General features: G+C 42.0%; 1 protein-coding gene across 1 annotated transcript in view; it reads left to right on the top strand.

Moving 5' to 3' along the window:
* LOC139758197 (5'-3' exonuclease PLD3-like) overlaps positions 1–21531 on the top strand; it is a 207917-nt gene that overhangs the window by 101151 nt on the left and 85235 nt on the right. The window contains exon 6 of the mRNA XM_071679437.1: positions 9773–9938. Within this exon, the coding sequence (XP_071535538.1) occupies positions 9773–9938 (166 nt within the window). The remainder of the gene's footprint in view (positions 1–9772; positions 9939–21531) is intronic.

Below are 21531 nucleotides of genomic sequence, written 5' to 3'. Positions count from 1 at the left end.
GCGTGGGAAGTATTCTTTCTCCCCTATCCCTTATAAATATGGTTATTCCTGTATTTCTTGTGTATATCAACAAAAGAGTAAGAGAAATGCAACTCCTCCATCTTCCTCTTGCTGGATAACATGAGGGCTTTGCCAGTCACTTAATTCTGATCTTCACAGATTTCTTTGCTAGGTAACTCATTATAACTTTGTGGAGTACTCCCTGATAAAGTATCATCAAGCACTTCCTCTGTGTATCACCATCACAGATATCTGCATTAAGGTCTCTCTGATCCAGTACATATTGGCCCACACAACCTACCAGGAGAGCAATGTGATCAAGTGCCACAGACTTGTGGGATAACTTTTTTGTCAGTTATGATGTCTCATGATGTATAGTAGTTGATAAGAGTAAAGCAAACACTGACTGCAAAATTGAATTGTTGTGAAGCAGACATGAAACAACTTAGCATGGCTTGCTTGCCTACTCATTACCATTTGTTGTTAGGGCTCCAGTCTATTAGCCATAGTTTGAATGATACCTCATCAGAGAGCTCACTTATGTGCTCAGTACTAGACCTGGTTTTGAGGGGTGTTCAAGGGTGCCTAGCCATGCTAGAATGAATCCAGCTTGTGTCTAGCCAATCTGTGGTTGATTGACAACAGATAGTTCCCTAGCAAGGTTGATGTCCAGAATTGAACATAGTCAGCTGTATCATTAGAAATACCCCTGAGATATGAGGCTGAGGTTTGGGATGAAGAAATCTAGGCATATGATTTTATTTCCCTTAATTACTCAAAGTGATTTTCTTTTCAAGAGTTTCTGTTGCAGTTTGTGTATGATACAGTATTTTTTGTCTGCTTGCCTCTGTTACCCAGCGATCTGTGTCTGCTGTAATAAGAATGATACGAAGGAATTCAAGGAGCAATAGATCATTGGATCCTTGTCAGGTTGTTTTTTGTAATATTACCTGTGTTTTCAAGTTTGTTTTCCTTACAGTTTAAAGTGGATGGAAAACAGTTAGTGTTTATTGGTGCTTATGCACCTGGTCATGAGAAGAAAGATCATGAGAGGTGAGTGCTTTGGGAGCAGCTGAGTGGGTATGTCAACCATTTTGATGTATGAGACAGGGCATTATTGATGGGTGATTTAAATGCAGTGGTAAGTAATGTGGCAGTTGTGGATATAAATGGGGTGCATGGGATATTCACTGTTATGAATGGAAATGATGAAGAGCTTGTGGAGTTGTGTGCTGAAAGGAGACTGGTGATTGGGAATACCCGGTTTGAAAAGAGGGATATACACAAGTATATGTATGTGAGTAGGGGAGATGGTCAGCAGGCATTATTAGATTCCATGTTAATTGATAGGTATGGAATGTCTAATCACTGACTTGTAGAGGCAAGGGTGAAGATTTGTAGAAGTTTTCAGAAAAGAGGAAACAACGTCGGTTAGAAGAGAGTGGTGAAAGTAAGTGAGCTTGGAAAGGAGATTTGCATGAAGAAATGCAGGAGTGAATGAGTGTAGAACAGAAAAAGGCGTGAGTAAAGGAAGCGAGGGGAATGGGTGAGGAATTGGATGTACTTAGGGAGGCAGTGATGGCATGTGCAAGAGATGCATTAGGCATGTGAAGGCTGGGAGGTGGGCAAATTAGAAATGATAGAGTAGTGGGACGAAAGAAGTAAAGTTGCTAATGAAAGAAAAAAGAGGCATTTCGATGGTACTTATGGGGAAGGAGTGTAAATGATTGGGAGATGTATAGGAGAAAGTGGCAGGAGGTCAACAGGAAGGTGCAGGGATTTAAAAAGGGGTAAATGAGAGTTTGGGTGAGAGAGTATCATTAAACTTTAGGGAGACTAAAAAGATACTTTGGAAAAGGTAAATAATATGCGAAAGATAAGAGAACAAATGAGAGCATCGGTGAATTGGGCAAAAGGGGAAGTGATAACAGGCAGTGATGAAATGAGGAAGAGATGAAGTGAGTGTTTCAAAGGATTGTTGAATGTGATTGATGATAGAGTGGTGGATATAGGATGTTATGGTTAGGGTGGTATGCTGAGTGAGGGAGTCAGGGAGAGTGTTTTGGTGAAGAGAGAATAGGTGGTTAAAGCCTTTAATAAGGTAATAGGCTGTTGAATCTATAAAGAAAGGGGGTAACTGTGTTGTTGATTGGTTGGTAAGGATATTCAATATATGTATGAATCATGGTGAAGTGCCTGAGGATTGGCTGAATGCATGCATAGTGCCATTGTACAAAGGCAAGGGGGATAAAGTTGAGTATCCAAGCTACAGAAGTATAAGTCTGTTGAGTATACCTGGCAACTTGTGTAGAAGGGTATTGATTGAGAGGATCAAGATATGTACAGAGCATCAGATTTGGGAAGAGCATTGTGGTTTTAGAAGTGGTAGAGGATGTGTGGATCAGGTGCTTGCTTAAAAGAATGTGTGTGAGAAGCACTTAGAAAAACAGATGGATTTGTATGTGGCACATATGGATCTAGAGAAGTCATATAACAGGGTTGATAGAGATGCTTTGTGGAAGGTCTTAAGAATATATGGTGAGGGAGATAAGTTTCTAGAAGCATAGAGGTTTTTATCAAGGGTGTAACGCTTGTATGCTTATAGGAAGAGAGGAGAATGAATAGTTCCATTTGAAAGTTGGTCTATGGTAGGTATGTGTGATGTCACCATGGTGACTTAATATATTTGTGGATGGGGTGGTGAAGGAAGTAAATACAAGAGTCTTGGAGAGAGGGGCGAATATGCAGTCTGCGTGGGATCGTGGGATGAGAGGGCCTAGGAAGTGAGTCAGTTGTTGTTTGCTGATAATACAGCTCTGGTGGTTGATTCGAATGAGAAATCGCAAAAGTTGGTGACTAAGTGTGGAAGGGTATGCAAATGGAGAAAGATGAGAGTGAATGTGAATAAATGCAAGGTTAATAGGTTCAACAGGGTTGAGGGGCAGGTTAGTTAGGATGTAAGTTTGAATGGAGAAAAATTGGAGGAAGTGAAGTGTTTTAGATATCTCTGAGTGGACTTGGCAGTAAATGGAGCCATGGAAGTGGAAGTGAGTCACAGGGTGGAGGAGGGGGTGAAGGTTCTGGGAGTGATGAAGAATGTGTGGAAGGAGAAAACGTAATCTTGGAGAGCAAAATTGTTTGTTTGAAGGAATAGTAGTTCCAGCAGTATTATATGGTTGTAGGGCATGGGTTATAGACAGGGTTATGTCGAGGAGGATGGATTTGTTTCAAATGAAATGTTTGAGAATAGTATGTGGTGTGAGATGGTTTGATTAAGTAAGTAATAAAACTGTAAGACAGATGTGTGGTAGTAAAAAGAGCATTGTTGAGAGAGTGAAGAGGTTGTGTTGAAATTGTTCGGACGTATGGAGAGAACGTGTGAGGAAAGGTTTATGTAGAGGATATATTTGCCAGAAGTGGAATGAAAGAGAATGGGGAGACCAGTTTGAAGATGAATGGATGGAGTGAAAAAGTTATGAGCAATTGGGGCCTGAACATGCATGAGGGTGAAAGGTGTCCATGAAATAGAGAGAATTGGAATGATGTTTACAGGGGTCAATGTGTCATCATTGGATTGAACCAAGGCATGTAAAACATCTGGGGTAAACCATGGAAAGGTCTGTGGAGCCTGGATGTGGATAGGGACCTTGGTTTTGGTGCATTACACATGACTGCTAGAGACTGAGTGAGAACGAATGTGGCCATTTTGTCTGTATTCTTGGCATCACCTTGCTGAAGCAGGAAATAGTGATGCTGTTTTCCTGTGTGGTGGGGTAGCGACAGGAATGGATGAAGGCAAGCAAGTGTGAATATGTATATGTGTATGTATGTAATGTCTTTATATGTGTATGTATATTTGCGTATATGTTGATATGTATATGTATGTATATGTGCATATTGGGACATTTATGTACATATATGTGTGTATGAGTGGATGGGCCATTTTACGTCTGTTTCCTGGCACTACCTCACTGATGCGGGAAACAGCGATTGTATTTATTTATTTTGCTTTGTCGCTGTCTCCTGCGTTAGCGAGGTAGCGCAAGGAAACAGACAAAAGAATGGCCCAACCTACCCACATGCACATGTATATACATACACGTCCTCACACGAAAATATACATACCTATACATCTCAGCGTATACATATGTGTACACACAGACATATTCATATATACACATATACATAATACATACTGTTTGCCTTTATTCATTCCCATCCCCACCCCGCCACACATGAAATAACAACCCCCTCCCCCCCTCATGTGCGTGAGGTAGCTCTAGGAAAAGACAATAAAGGCCACATTCGTTCACACTCAGTCTCTAGCTGTCATGTAATAATGCACCGAAACCACAGCTCCCTTTCCAAATCCAGGCCCACACAGAACTTTCCATGGTTTACCCCAGACGCTTCACATGCCCTGGTTCAATCCATTGATAGCATGTCGACCCCAGTATACCACATCGTTCCAATTCACTCTATTCCTTACACGCCTTTCACTCTCCTGCATGTTCAGGCCCTGATCACTCAAAATCTTTTTCACTCCATTTTTCCACCTACAATTTAGTCTCCCACTTCTTGTTCCCTCCACCTCTGACACATATATCCTTTTGGTCAATCTCTCCATGCTCATTCTTTCCATGTGACCAAACCAAACCATTTCAAAACACCCTTTTCTGCTCTCTCAACCACACTCTTTTTATTACCACACATCTCTCTTACCCTATTATTACTTACTCAATCAAACCACCTCACACCACATATTGTCCTCAAACATCTCATTTCCAGCACATCCACTGTCCTCCTGCACAACTCTATCCATAGCCCATGCCTCGCAACCATATAACATTGTTGGAACCACTATTCCTTCAAACATTCCCATTTTTGCTTTCCAAGATAATGTTCTCGACTTCCACACATTCTTCAACACTCCCAGAACTTTCGCCCCCTCCCCCACCCCATGATTCACTTCCGCTTCCATGGTTCCATCCGCTGCCAAATCCACTCCCAGATATCTAAAATACTTTACTTCCTCCAGTTTTTCTTCATTCAAACTTACCTCCCAATTGACTTGTCCCTCAACCTAACTGTACATAATAACCTTGCTCTTATTCACATTTACTCTCAGCTTTCTTCTTTCACACACTTTACCAAACTTAGTCACCAGCTTCTGCAGTTTCTCACACGAATCAGCCACCAGCGCTGTATCATCAGCGAACAACAACTGACTCACTTCCCAAGCTCTCTCATCCACAACAGACTGCATAGCAATTGTTATTTTATTATTATTATACTTTGTCGCTGTCTCCCGCGTTTGCGAGGTAGCGCAAGGAAACAGACGAAAGAAATGGCCCAACCCCCCCCCCATACACATGTATATACATACGTCCACACACGCAAATATACATACCTACACAGCTTTCCATGGTTTACCCCAGACACTTCACATGCCTTGCTTCAATCCACTGACAGCACGTCAACCCCGGTATACCACATCGCTCCAATTCACTCTATTCCTTGCCCTCCTTTCACCCTCCTGCATGTTCAGGCCCCGATCACACAAAATCTTTTTCACTCCATCTTTCCACCTCCAATTTGGTCTCCCTCTTCTCCTTGTTCCCTCCACCTCCGACACATATATCCTCTTGGTCAATCTTTCCTCACTCATCCTCTCCATGTGCCCAAACCACTTCAAAACACCCTCTTCTGCTCTCTCAACCACGCTCTTTTTATTTCCACACATCTCTCTTACCCTTACGTTACTCACTCGATCAAACCACCTCACACCACACATTGTCCTCAAACATCTCATTTCCAGCACATCCATCCTCCTGCGCACAACTCTATCCATAGCCCACGCCTCGCAACCATACAACATTGTTGGAACCACTATTCCTTCAAACATACCCATTTGTATATGTTATATGTATATGTATATGTATATGTATATGTATATGTTTATGTTAATAAAAAATATATAGATATATGTATGTAAGCAGATCTGCTTTTCTTTATCTGTTTCCTGGCACTACCTTCTTAATGTGGGAAACAGCAATCAGGTATGAAAAAAAGACTCAATTTTCAAAGCATTCTTGAGAAATTTTTGTGCTTGATAAAGCTGTAGCTAGTGTCACTTAGTCTGATACTGGTAGTCTTCTTCAGTAAGTCCATCATTCTACACTCGTCCTATAAATATATGTTTTTACATACTGTCAAGTTGATATAATGTTTCTTTATGATAATCTCATGCATCTATATCACTTCTGTTCTTTCTGCAGAGTGTTATATTATCTATTTCCATATCCTTGGTGTAGCCCAAGATTTTTTTCTTAACATTCATTTACAGCGCTGGTGGCTGATTCATGTGAGAAACTGCAGAAGCTGGTGACTGAGTTTGGTAAAGTGCGTGAAAGAAGAAAGTTAAGAGTAAATGTGAATAAGAGCAAGGTTATTAGGTACAGTAGGGTTGAGGGTCAAGTCAATTGGGAGGTAAGTTTGAATGGAGAAAAACTGGAGGAAGTAAAGTGTTTTAGATATCTGGGAGTGGATCTGGCAGCGGATGGAACCATGAAAGCGGAAGTGAATCATAGGGTGGGGGAGGGGGCGAAAATCCTGGGAGCCTTGAAGAATGTTTGGAAGTCGAAAACATTATCTCGGAAAGCAAAAATGGGTATGTTTGAAGGAATAGTGGTTCCAACAATGTTGTATGGTTGCAAGGCGTGGGCTATGGATAGAGTTGTGCGCAGGAGGGTGGATGTGCTGGAAATGAGATGTTTGAGGACAATATGTGGTGTGAGGTGGTTTGATCGAGTAAGTAATGTAAGGGTAAGAGAGATGTGTGGAAATAAAAAGAGCGTGGTTGAGAGAGCAGAAGAGGGTGTTTTGAAATGGTTTGGGCACATGGAGAGAATGAGTGAGGAAAGATTGACCAAGAGGATATATGTGTCAGACGTGGAGGGAACGAGGAGAAGTAGGAGACCAAATTGGAGGTGGAAAGATGGAGCGAAAAAGATTTTGTGTGATCGGGGCCTGAACAAGCAGGAAGGCGAAAGGCGGGCAAGGAATAGAGTGAATTGGATCGATGTGGTATACCGGGGTCGACGTGCTGTCAATGGATTGAATCAGGGCATGTGAAGCGTCTGGGGTAAACCATGGAAAGTTGTGTGGGGCCTGGATGTGGAAAGGGAGCTGTGTTTTCGGGCATTATTACATGACAGCTAGAGACTGAGTATGAACGAATGGGGTCTTTGTTGTCTTTTCCTAGCGCTACCTAGCACACATGAGGGGGGAGGGGGATGTTATTCCATGTGTAGCGAGGTGGCGATGGGAATAAATGAGGGCAGACAGTATGAATTATGTACATGTGTATATATGTATATGTCTGTGTGTGTATATATATGTGTACATTGAGATGTATGGGTATGTATATTTGCGTGTTGATGTGTATGTATATACGTGTGTATGGGGGTGGGTTTGGCCATTTCTTTCGTCTGTTTCCTTGCGCTACCTTGCAAACGCGGGAGACAGTGACAAAGCAAAATAATGATAATAATCATTTACTTTGAGTATATTCTTACTTTCCTTTTGATGTTTTATCTTACTTTCTCTCCTGTATCGTTTCAAGCACAACCTTTATAATTGTATTTCATTACTGTTCATTTTGACCTTTGTTTTTTTTTTTGCTTTGTCGCTGTCTCTCGCATTTGCAAGGTAGCGCAAGGAAACAGATGAAAGAAATGGCCCAACTCAGCCCCATACACATGTATGTACATACACGTCCATGCAGGCAAATATACATACCCATACATCTCAATGTACACATATATATACACACACAGACACATACATATATACACATGCACACAATTCACACTGTCTGCCTTTATTCATTCCCATCGCCACCTTGCCACACATGGAATACCATCCCCCTCCCCCCTCATGTGTGCAAGGTAGCACTAGGAAAAGACAACAAAGGCCCCATTCGTTTACACTCAGTCTCTAGCTGGCATGCAATAATGCCCGAAACCACAGCTCCCTTTCCACATCCAGGTCCCACACAACTTTCCATGATTTACCCCAGACGCTTCACATGCCCTGATTCAATCCATTGACAGCATGTTGACCCCAGTATACCACATCGAACCAATTCACTCTATTCCTTGCCCGCCTTTCACCCTCCTGCATGTTCAGGCCCCGATCACTCAAAATCATTTTTACTCCATCTTTCCACCTCCAATTTGGTCTCCCACTTCTCCTCATTCCCTCCACCTCCGACACATATATCCTCTTGGTCAATCTTTCCTCACTCATTCTCTCCATGTGCCCAAACCATTTCAAAACACCCTCTTCTGCTCTCTCAACCACGCTCTTTTTATTTCCACACATCTCTCTTACCCTTACATTACTTACTCGATCAAACCACCTCACACCACATATTGTCCTCAAACATCTCATTTCCAGTACATCCACCCTCCTGCGCACAACTCTATCCATAGCCCACGCCTCACAACCATATATCATTGTTGGAACCACTATTCCTTCAAACATACCCATTTTTGCTTTCCGAGATAATGTTCTCGACTTCCACACATTCTTCAAGGCTCCCAGGATTTTCGCCCCCTCCCCCACCCTATGATTCACTTCCGCTTCCATGGTTCCATCTGCTGCCAGATCCACTCCCAGATATCTAAAACACTTCACTTCCTGCAGTTTTTCTCCATTTAAACTTACCTCCCAACTGACTTGACCCTCAACCCTACTGTACCTAATAACCTTGCTCTTATTCACATTTACTCTCGATTTTCTTCTTTCACACACTTTACCAAACTCAGTCACCAGCTTCTGCAGTTTCTCACATGAATCAGCCACCAGCGCTGTATCATCAGCGAACAACAACTGACTCACTTCCCAAGCTCTCTCATCCCCAACAGACTTCATACTTGCCCCTCTTTCCAAAACTCTTGCAATCACCTCCCTATCAACCCCATCCATAAACAAATTAAACTACTATGGAGACATCACACACCCCTGCCGCAAACCTACATTGACTGAGAACCAATCACTTTCCTCTCTTCCTACACGTACACATGCCTTACATCCTCGATAAAAACTTTTCACTGCTTCTAACAACTTGCCTCCCACACCATATATTCTTAATACCTTCCACAGAGCATCTCTATCAATTCTATCATATGCCTTCTCCAGATCCATAAATGCTACATACAAATCCATTTGCTTTTCTAAGTATTTCTCACTTGCATTCTTCAAAGCAAACACCTGATCCACACATCCTCTACCACTTCTGAAACCACACTGCTCTTCCCCAATCTGATGCTCTGTACATGCCTTCACCCTCTCAAGCAATACCCTCCCATGTAATGTACCAGGAATACTCAACAAACCTATACCTCTGTAATTTGAGCACTCACTCTTATCCCCTTTGCCTTTGTATGTGTATTCACATATTCTCACCAACAAGAGTAAGATGTTTTCATCATTTTTGTTATATAGGTATTTTGATTTTCACTTGAATATATTTTCACAGTTCTATTCAGCAACCACCACACCTGAACTTTCATTTTTTATGCTATACATTCTCATCCTTGATGAGAATGTATAGCATTCTTTCACTTACATAATGTACAGCATTCTTTCACTTACATAATGCTAAGAGATTTTAATGTGATTGTTCTCAGAATGTACAGCATTCTTTCACTTACATAATGCTAAGAGATTTTAATGTGATTGTTCTCAAAATCATGTGAAATTTCAGATTCTGGCCTCTTATTGATGACAGCCTTCGTAAAGCAGCCATGGAAAGAGGTGTTTGGGTGCGCATACTGGGGTCACATTGGAATCACACACGGCCTGACATGAAATACTACCTTAAGTCTCTGCAAGAACTTAACAGTACAGCAACCATGATGAATATTGAGACGGTAAATTTGCTCCCCAGAAGCTAGTGTTGGGGAATCTCTCTGAGAATTGTTATTGATAAGAGGGAAGTATTGTGTCTGATATGAATTTAAGATTTATAGCTTTTTTCAATTCTTGTCATGATATGTTTTAAGGTACAGGATTTGATTAGAAAATGAGAAGGTTCAGTTGATGAATATGAATAAGTATTTCAAAAGAGTGATATTTTTAGATAGTTCATAAGAATTACAAAAATTCTTGTCCTTGAATACATTGAAGTGATATATATTTATGCTAATGGGATAGTGTAAAGAATGAAAATGGTCTGTAAAGCTAATTAATCTCTCATCAAAGAACAAATCTGTTCATGTGATGTTACCCAGCACCATGATTAATGTCTTGCCTAAAAAGTAAAAAAGGCAGATCAGTGACAAAATGGCCAGCAAAGACAAGTTGAATTTCTTAAGAAAGGGGGTGACTGTATTGTTGGTATGTTTATTAGGATTTTCATTGTATGTATGGGTCATGGGAAGGTGCCTTAGAATTGGCAGAATGCTTGAATAGTGCCATTGTATAAAGGCAAGTGGGATAAGATGAGTGTTCAACCTAAAGATGTTTAAGTTTGTCGAGTGTACCTGGTAAGTTGTATTAGAAAGTGGTGATTGAGAAGGGTGAAGGCATGTACAAAACATCAGACTGGGGAAGAATAATGTAGTTTCAGAAGTGATAGAGGATATGTAAATCAAGTGTTTACTTTAAAGAATGTGTGAGAAATGCAAAAGAGAAACAGATGGATTTCTGTATAGTATTTATGGCTGTAGAGAAAGCATCCTTGGGGATAGGGGAGAAAGAATACTTCCCACGCATTCTCTGCGTGTCGTAGAAGGCAACTAAAGAGGATGGGAGTGGGGGCTAGAAACCCTCCGCTCCTTGTATTTTAACTTTCTAAAAGGGGAAACAGAAGAAGGAGTCATGCGTGGAGTGCTCATCCTCCTCGAAGGTTCAGATTGGGGTGTCTAAATGTGTGTGTATGTAACCAAGATGAAAAAAAGGAGAGGTATTATGTTTGAGGAAAGGAACCTGGATGTTTTGGCTCTAAGTGAATCGAAGCTCAAGGGTAAAGGGGAAGAGTGGTTTCGGAATGTTTTGGGAGTAGTCAGGAGTTGGTGAGAGGACAAGAGCAAAGGAAGGAGTAGCACTACTCCTGAAACAGGAGTTGTGGAAGTTTGTGATAAAGTGTAAGAAACTAAACTCTAGATTGGTATGGGTAAAACTGAAAGTGGATGAAGAGAGATGGGTGATTATTGGTGCCTATGCACCCTGGGAATGAGAAGAAAGATCATGAGAGGCAAGTGTTTTGGGAGCAGATGAGTGAGTGTGTTGGCAGTTTTGATGCACGAGAATGGGTTATAGTGATGGGTGATTTGAATGCAAAGGTGAGTAATGTGGCAGTTGAGGGAATAATTGATGTACATGGGGTGTTCAGTGTTGTAAATGGAAATGGTGAAGAGCTTGTAGATTTATGTGCTGAAAAAGGACTGGTGATTGGAAATATCTGGTTTAAAAAGAGATCTACATAAGTATACGTATGTAAGTAGGAGAGATGGCCAGAGAGTGTTATTGGATTATGTGTTAATTGATAGGCGCGTGAAAGAGACTTTTGGATGTTAATGTGCTGAGAGGTGCAACTGGAAGGATGTCTGATCATTATCTTGTGGAAGTGAAGGTAAAGATTTGTATAGGTTTTCAGAAAAGAGGAGAGAATGTTGGGGTGAAGAAAGTGGTGAGAGTAAATGAGCTTGGGAAGGAGACTTGTGTGAGGAAGTACCAGTAGAGACTGAGTGCAGAATGGAAAAAGGTGAGAGCAAAGGATGTAAAGGGAGTGGGGGAGGAATGGGATGTATTTAGGGAAGCAGTGATGGCTTGTGCAAAATATGCTTGTGGCATGAGAAACTTGGGAGGTAGTGAGTGGTGGGATGAATAAGTAAGATTATTAGTGAAAGAGAAGAGAGAGGCATTTGGACGATTTTTGCAAATGACTGGGAGATGTATAAAAGAAAGAGGCAGGAGGTCAAGAGAAAGGTGCAAGAGATGAAAAAGAGGGCAAAGGAAAGTTGGGGTGAGAGAGTATCATTAAATTTTAGGGAGAATAAAAAGATGTTTTGGAAGGAGGTAAATAAAGTGCGTAAGACAAGAGAACAAATGAGAGCATCAGGTGAAGAGGGCCAATTAGGAGATAATAACGAGTAGTGGTGATGTGAGAAGGAGATGGAGTGAGTATTTTGAAGGTTTGTTGAATGTGTTAGATGATAGAGTGGCAGATATAGGACGTTTTGGTTGAGGTGGTGTGCAAAGTGAGACGGTCAGGGAGAATGGTTTGGTAAACAGAGAAGAGGTAGTGAAAGCTTTGTGGAAGATGAAAGCTGGCAAGGCTGCGGCTTTTGATGGTATTGCAGTGGAATTTATTGAAAAAGGGGGTGACTGTGTTGTTGACTGGTTGGTGAGGATATTCAGTTTATGTATGGCTTATGGTGAAGTACCTGAGGATTGGCAGAATGCATGCATAATGCCATTGTACAAAGGTAAAGGGGATAAAGGTGAATGTTCAAATTACAGAGGTATAAGTTTGTTGAGTATTCCTGGGAAGTTATATGGAAGGGTATTGATTGAGTGGGTAAAGGTATGTCCAGAGCATCAGATTGGGGAAGAGCAATTTGGTTTCAGAAGTGGTAGAGGATGTGTGGATCAGGTGTTTGCTTTGAAGAATGTGTGAAATACTTATAAAAACAAATGGATTTGTATGTAGCATTTATTGATCTGGAGAAGGCATATGATAAGAGTTGATAGAGATGCTCTGTGGAAGGTATTAAGAGTATATGGTGTGGGAGGTAAGTTGTTAGAAGCAGTGAAAAGTTTTTATCGAGAATGTAAGGCATGTGCATGAGTAGGAAGAGAGGAAAGTGATTGGTTCCCAATGAATGTTGGTTTGCAGCAGGGTGTGTGATGTCTCCTTGGTTGTTTAATTTGTTTATGGATGGGGTTGTTAGGGAGGTAAATGCAAGAGTTTTGGAGAGAGGGGCAAGTATGCAGTCTGTTGTAGATGAGAGGGCTTGGGAAGTGAGTCAATTGTTGTTCGCTGATGATACAGCGTTGGTGGCTGATTCATGTGAGAAACTGCAGAAGCTGGTGATCGAGTTTAGTAAAGTGTGTGAAAGAAGAAAGCTTAGAGTAAATGTGAATAAGAGCAAGGTTATTTGGTGCAGTAGGATTGAGGGACAAGTCAATTGGGGGGTAAGTTTAGATGGAGAAAAACTGGAGAAAGTGAATTGTTTTAGATATCTGGGAGTGGATTTAACAGTGGATGGAACCATGGAAGTGGAAGTGAGTCACAGGGTGGGGCAGGGGGTGAAGGTTGTGGGAGTGTTGAAGAATGAGTGGAGGCGAGAATATTATCTTGGAAACGAATTAATGGGTATGTTTGAAGGAATGGTGGTTCCAATGATGTTATATGGTTGCGAGGCTTGGGCTATAGATAGAGTTGTGCGGAGGAGGATGGATGTGTTTGAAATGAGATGTTTAAGGACAATATGTGGTGTGAGATGGTTGGATCGAGTAAGTAATGAAAGGGTAAGAGAGATATTTTTTTTTTTATTATACTTTGTCGCTGTCTCCCGCGTTTGCGAGGTAGCGCAAGGAAACAGACGAAAGAAATGGCCCTACCCCCCCCATACACATGTATATACATACGTCCACACACGCAAATATACATACCTACACAGCTTTCCATGGTTTACCCCAGACGCTTCACATGCCTTGATTCAATCCACTGACAGCACGTCAACCCCGGTATACCACATCGCTTCAGTTCACTCTATTCCTTGCCCTCCTTTCACCCTCCTGCATGTTCAGGCCCCGATCACACAAAATCTTTTTCACTCCATCTTTCCACCTCCAATTTGGTCTCCCTCTTCTCCTCGTTCCCTCCACCTCCGACACATATATCCTCTTGGTCAATCTTTCCTCACTCATTCTCTCCATGTGCCCAAACCACTTCAAAACACCCTCTTCTGCTCTCTCAACCACGCTCTTTTTATTTCCACACATCTCTCTTACCCTTACGTTACTCACTCGATCAAACCACCTCACACCACACATTGTCCTCAAACATCTCATTTCCAGCACATCCATCCTCCTGCGCACAACTCTATCCATAGCCCACGCCTCGCAACCATACAACATTGTTGGAACCACTATTCCTTCAAACATACCAATTTTTGCTTTCCGAGATAATGTTCTCGACTTCCACACATTCTTCAAGGCCCCCAGAATTTTCGCCCCCTCCCCCACCCTATGATCCACTTCCGCTTCCATGGTTCCATCCGCTGCCAGATCCACTCCCAGATATCTAAAACACTTCACTTCCTCCAGTTTTTCTCCATTCAAACTCACCTCCCAATTGACTTGACCCTCAACCCTACTGTACCTAATAACCTTGCTCTTATTCACATTTACTCTTAACTTTCTTCTACCACACACTTTACCAAACTCAGTCACCAGCTTCTGCAGTTTCTCACATGAATCAGCCACCAGCGCTGTATCATCAGCGAACAACAACTGACTCACTTCCCAAGCTCTCTCATCCCCAACAGACTTCATACTTGCCCCTCTTTCCAAAACTCTTGCATTTACCTCCCTAACAACCCCATCCATAAACAAATTAAACAACCATGGAGACATCACACACCCCTGCCGCAAACCTACATTCACTGAGAACCAATCACTTTCCTCTCTTCCTACACGTACACATGCCTTACATCCTCGATAAAAACTTTTCACTGCTTCTAACAACTTTCCTCCCACACCATATATTCTTAATACCTTTCACAGAGCATCTCTATCAACTCTATCATATGCCTTCTCCAGATCCATAAATGCTACATACAAATCCATTTGCTTTTCTAAGTATTTCTCACATACATTCTTCAAAGCAAACACCTGATCCACACATCCTCTACCACTTCTGAAACCACACTGCTCTTCCCCAATCTGATGCTCTGTACATGCCTTCACCCTCTCAATCAATACCCTCCCATATAATTTACCAGGAATACTCAACAAACTTATACCTCTGTAATTTGAGCACTCACTCTTATCCCCTTTGCCTTTGTACAATGGCACTATGCACGCATTCCGCCAATCCTCAGGCACCTCACCATGAGTCATACATACATTAAATAACCTTACCAACCAGTCAACAATACAGTCACCCCCTTTTTTAATAAATTCCACTGCAATACCATCCAAACCTGCTGCCTTGCCGGCTTTCATCTTCCGCAAAGCTTTCACTACCTCTTCTCTGTTTACCAAATCATTTTCCCTAACCCTCTCACTTTGCACACCACCTCGACCAAAACACCCTATATCTGCCACTCTATCATCAAACACATTCAACAAACCTTCAAAATACTCACTCCATCTCCTTCTCACATCACCACTACTTGTTATCACCTCCCCATGTGTGGTAATAAAAAGAGTATGGTTGAGAGAGCAAAAGAGGGTGTATTGAAATGGTTTGGTCACATGGAGAGAATGAGTGAGGATAGATTGACAAAGAGGATATATGTGTCAGAGGTGGAGGGAATGAGAAGTGGGAGACCAAATTGGAGGTGGAAAGATGGAGTGAAAAAGATTTTGAGCAATCTGGGCCTGAACATGCAGGAGGGTGAAAGGCATGCAAGGAATAGAGTGAATTGTCACAATGTTTTATACTGGGGTCGACGTGCTGTCATTGGATTGAACCAGGGCATGTGAAGTGTCTAGGGTAAACCGTGGAAAGTTTTGTGGGGCCTGGATGTGGAAAGGGAGCTGTGGTTTCAGGTGCATTACGTATGACAACTAGAGACTGAGTGTGAACGAATGTGGCCTTTATTATCTTTTCCTAGCACTACCTTGCATGCGTGCTGGGAGGAAGGGGTTGCTATTTCATGTGTGGCAGGATGGTGACGAGAATGGCTGAGGGCAGCAAGTATGAGTATGTACATGTGTATATATGTATTTGTCTCTGTGTGTATATGTATGTATGTATACATTTCAATGTATGGGTATGTATATTTACATGTGTGGGCATATATGTGTGTAAATGTGTATGTGGGTGAGTTGGGCCATTCTTTCGTCTGTTTCCTTGCGCTACCTCGCTAACGCATGAGACAGCAACAAAGTATGATAATAATATAAGAGAAAGCATATAGAGGTTGATGAATTCACCTTGTGGAAGTTTTTATGAATATATGGTTTGGGAGGAAAGTTGCTGAAAACAGCAGAAGTTGTAAGTATGAGTAGGAAGAGAGGAGGGTGAGTGGTTGCAAGTTTAAGTTGGTCTAAGGCAGGGATGTGTGATATCACCATGGCTTTTTGCTTTATTTGTGTCTGGCATGGTGAGGGAGATGAAAGCAAGAATCTCAAAGAGAGGGGTGGAGGATATGTAGTCTGTAGGGTGTATAGGAGGCCTGGTAAGTGAGTCATTTGTTAGTTCATGACAGACCACTGCTGGCAGATTTGAGTGAGAAACTGCAGAAGTGGTTGACTGAGTTTGGAAGAGTGTAAAACATGAAGAAATTAAGAGTAAATGTGAAAAAATGTGATGTTATTTGTTTAGCTGGGTATTACAGGTTAGTTGGGGTATGAGATTGAATACAGAAAGTTTGGAAAAAGTGAAGTATTTTAGACTGTGCAATGGTAGGTTAGGAAATGCTGCTGCTGTGGTAGACTCAGAACTGGGAAAAGTTTTGAATTTCAGTGTCTAAAGGGGATAATCTAGTTCTTTAGAGTATCCAGGTCTTGCCTGCCTTCTCATGGTAACCTCATTATTACACCCTTAGGGTTGGAATTAAAGGGGGAGGCTGTTACATCTAGCGCATCATATTTCTCATGGTAGTTCCAATTATCCTTGGGGATAGGGGAGAAAGAATACTTCCCACACATTTCTCACGTGTCGTATAAGGCGACTAAAGGGGACGGGAGAGGGGGGGCTAGAGACCCTCCCCTCCTTGTATGTTAACTTTCTAAATGAGGAAACAGAAGGAGTCACGCGGGAAGTGCTTATCATCCTCGAAGGCTCAGTTTGGGGTGTCTAAATGTGTGTGGATGTAACCAAGATGAGAAAAAAGGAGACACAGGTAGTATGTTTGAGGAAAGGAACCTGGATGTTTTGGCTCTGAGTGAAACGAAGCTCGAGGGTAAAGGGGAAGAGCGGTTTGGGAATGTCTTGGGAGTAAAGTCAGGGGTTAGAGAGAGGACAAGAGCAAGGGAAGGAGTAGCACTACTCCTGAAACAGGAGTGGTGGGAGTATGTGATAGAGTGTAAGAAAGTAAACTCTAAATTGATATGGGTAAAACTGAAAGTTGATGGAGAGAGATTGGTGATTATTGGTGCATATGCACCTAGACATGAGAAGAAAGATCATTAGAGGCAAGTGTTTTGGAAGCAGGTGAATGAGTGTTAGTGGTTTTGATGCACGAGACCGGGCTATAGTGATGGGTGCTTTGAATGCAAAGGTGAGTAATATGGCAGTTGAGGGAATAATTGGTATACATGGGGTGTTCAGTGTTGTAAATGGAAATGGTGAAGACCTTGTAGATTTATGTGCTGAAAAAGGACTGGTGATTGGGAATACCTGGTTTAAAAAGAGAGATATACATAAGTATACATATGTAAGTAGGAGAGATGGCCAGAGAGCATTATTGGATTATGTGTTAATTGATAGGCACGCGAAAGAGAGACTTTTGGATGTTAATGTGCTGAGAGGTGCAACTGGAGGGATGTCTGATGATTATCTTGTGGAGGCGAAGGTGAAGATTTGTATGGGTTTTCCGAAAAGAAGAGAGAATGTTAGGGTGAAGAGAGTGGTGAGAGTAAGTGAGCTTGGGAAGGAGGCTTGTGTGAGGAAGTACCAGGAGAGACTGAGTACAGAATGGAAAAAAGGTAAGAACAAAGGAGGTAAGGGGAGTGGTGGAGGAATGGGATGTATTTAGGGAAGCAGTGATGGCTTGCGCAAAAGATGCTTGTGGCATGAGAAGCGTGGGAGGTGAGCAGATTAGAAAGGGTAGTGAGTGGTGGGATGAAGAAGTAAAATTATTAATGAATGAGAAGAGAGGCATTTGGATGATTTTTGCAGGGAAATAATGCAAATGAGTGGGAGATGTGTAAAAGAAAGAGGCAGGAGGTCAAGAGAAAGGTGTAAGAGGTGAAAAACAGGGCAAATGAGAGTTAGGGTGAGAGAGTGTCATTATATTTTAGGGAGAATAAAAGGATGTTTTGGAAGGAAGTAAATAATGTGTGCAAGACAATGGTTCAAATGGGAACTTCAGTGAAGGGGGCTAATGGGGAGGTGATAACAAGTAGTGGTGATGTGAGAAGGAGATGTAGTGAGTATTTTGAAGGTTTGTTAAATGTGTATGATGATAGAGTGGCAGATATAGGGTGTTTTGGTCGAGGTGGTGTGCAAAGTGAGAGGGTTAGGGAAAATGACTTGGTAAACAGAGAAGAGGTAGTAAAAGCTTTGCGGAAGATGAAAGCCGGCAAGGCAGCAGGTTTGGATGGTATCACATTGGAATTTATTAAAAAAGTGGGTGACTGTATTATTGACTGGTTGGTAAGGTTATTTAATGTATGTATGAATGTGGTATACCGGGGTTGATGTGCTGTCAGTGGATTGAATCAGGGCATGTGAAGCGTCTGGGGTAAACCATGGAAAGTTGTGTGGGGCCTGGATGTGGAAAGGGAGCTGTGGTTTCGGGCATTATTGCATGACAGCTAGAGAGTGTGAACGAATGGGGCCTTTGTTGTCTTTTCCTAGCGCTACCTCGCACACATGAGGGGGGAGGGGGATGGTATTCCATGTGTGGTGAGGTGGCGATGGGAATGAATGAGGGCAGACACTGTGAATTGTATGCATGGGTATATATGTATGTGTCTGTGTGTGTATATATATGTGTACATTGAGATGTATACGTATGTGTATTTGTGTGTGTGGACGTGTATGTATATACATGTGTATGGGGGTGGGTTGGGCCATTTCTTTCGTCTGTTTCCTTGCGCTACCTCGCAAACGCGGGAGACAGCGACGGGGCAGAATAAGATATGATTCATGGTGAGGTGCCTGAGGATTGGCGGAATGCTTGCATAGTGCCATTGTGCAAAGGCAAAGGGGACAAAGGTAAGTGCTCAAATTACAGAGGTATAAGTTTTTTGAGTATTCCTGGTAAATTATATGGGAGGGTATTGATTGAGAGGGTGAAGGCATGTACAGAGCATCAGATTGGGGAAGAGCAGTGTGGTTTCTGAAGTGATAGAGGATGTGTGAATCAGTAGTTTGCTTTGAAGAATGTTTGTGAGAAATACTTAGAAAAGCAAATGGATTTGTATGTAGCATTTATGGATCTGGAGAAGGCATATGATAGAGTTGATAGAGATGCTCTGTGGAAGGTATTAAGAATATATGGTGTGGGAGGCAAGTTGTTAGAAGCAGTGAAAAGTTTTTATCGAGGATGTAAAGAATGTGTATGTGAAGGAAGAGTGGAAAGTGATTGGTTCGCAGTGAATGTAGGTTTGCGGCAAGGGTGTGTGATGTCTCCATGGTTGTTTAATTTGTTTATGGATGGGGTTGTTAGGGAGGTGAATGCAAGAGTTTTGGAAAGAGGGGCAAGTATGCAGTCTGTTGTGGATGAGAGAGCTTGGGAAGTGAGTCAGCTGTTGTTCGCTGATGATACAGCGCTGGTGGCTGATTCATGTGAGAAACTGCAGAAGCTGGTGACTGAGTTTGGTAAAGTGTGTGAAAGAAGAAAGTTGAGAGTAAATGTGAATAAGAGCAAGGTTATTAGGTACAGTAGGGTTGAGGGTCAAGTCAATTGGGAGGTAAGTTTGAATGGAGAAAAACTGCAGGAAGTGAAGTTTTTAGATATCTGGGAGTGGATTTAGCAGTGGATGGAACCATGGAAGCGGAAGTGAATCATAGGGTGGGGGAGGGGGCAAAAATTCTGGGAGCGTTGAAGAATGTGTGGAAGTTGAGAACATTATCCTGGAAAGCAAAAATGGGTATGTTTGAAGGAATAGTGGTTCCAACAATGTTGTATGGTTGCGAGGCGTGGGCTATGGATAGAGCTTTGCACAGAAGGGTGGATGTGCTGGAAAGGAGATGTTTGAGGACGATGTGTGGTGTGAGGTGGTTTGATCGAGTAAGTAATGTAAGGGTAAGAGAGATGTGTGGTAATAAAAAGAGTGTGGTTGAGAGAGCAGAAGAGGGTGTATTGAAATGGTTTGGTCACATGGAGAGAATGAGTGAGGAAAGATTGACCAAGAGGATATATGTGTCAGAGGTGGAGGGAACAAGGAGAAGTGGGAGACCAAATTGGAGGTGGAAAGATGGAGTGAAAAAGATTTTGAGTGATCGTGGCCTGAACATGCAGGAGGGTGAAAGGCTTGCAAGGAATATAGATAGAGCGAATTGAAACGATGTGGTATACCGAGGTCGACGTGCTGTCAGTGGATTGAACAAGGGCATGTGAAGTGTCTGGGGTAAACCATGGAAAGTTTTGTGGGGCCTGGATGTGGAAAGGGAGCTATGGTTTCGATGCATTATTACATGACAGCTAGAGACTGAGTGTGAACGAATGGGGCCTTTGTTGTCTTTTCCGAGTGCTACCTCGCACACATGAGGGGGGAGGGGGTTGTTATTTTATGTGTAGCGAGGTGGCACTGGGAATGAATAAGGGCCGACAGTATGAATTATGTACATATGTATATATGTATATGTCTGTGTGTGTATGTATGTGTATACATTGAGATGTATAGGTATGTATATTTGCATGTGTTGACGTGTATGTATATACATGTGTATTTGGGAGGGTTTGGCCATTCTTTCGTCTGTTTCCTTGCGCTACTTCGCTAATGCGGGAGACAGCGACAAAGGAAAATGAATAAATAAATAGTTCCAATTAAATGCTTGATAATCCAAAAATTAGTTTTACACTGGGAAAACTTCTGGTAGCTACAGCAGTCACTTTTGACCTCCCTCTTGTAAACAGAACCCAGTTGGGCCATTAAGAAAAGCATTCATTCCCTATAAAGATATGATATGCTCTCTGCTCCCTTCCCCCTGAGAATTTGAAACTAATAGTTTATTTTATTTATTATTTTGCTTCGTCGCTGTCTCCTGCGTCAGCGAGGTAGCGCAAGGAAACAGACAAAAGAATGACCCAACCCACCCACATACACATGTATATACATTCACGTCCACACACGCAAATATACATACCTATACATCTCAATGTACACATATATATACACACACAGAAATATACATGAATACACATGCACATAATTCATACTGTCGGCCCTTATGATGGAAGAGCAAAAGGCTTTGATTTACTGTGTGGCAGTGAATGAAAGATTGAGAAAGGATGTGCTAGTTGCTAGTTTTGAAAGGATTTTTGGGGGACTTGGACCATTTTGTAGTTCTTGTAGGGATGAGGATCAGAGAGAAGTGGAGCTATAGTGCAAGGAGGAGTGAAAGGTGAAAGTGTTGGCAGACAAATGAATGAATCAGAAAGAATGCAAGGA

Source organism: Panulirus ornatus, chromosome 29 (assembly GCF_036320965.1).
Source record: "Panulirus ornatus isolate Po-2019 chromosome 29, ASM3632096v1, whole genome shotgun sequence".
Lineage (NCBI taxonomy): Eukaryota > Metazoa > Arthropoda > Malacostraca > Decapoda > Palinuridae > Panulirus > Panulirus ornatus.
Note: the sequence above shows the minus strand (reverse complement) of the source record. Positions and strands in the feature narration are given on the sequence as shown.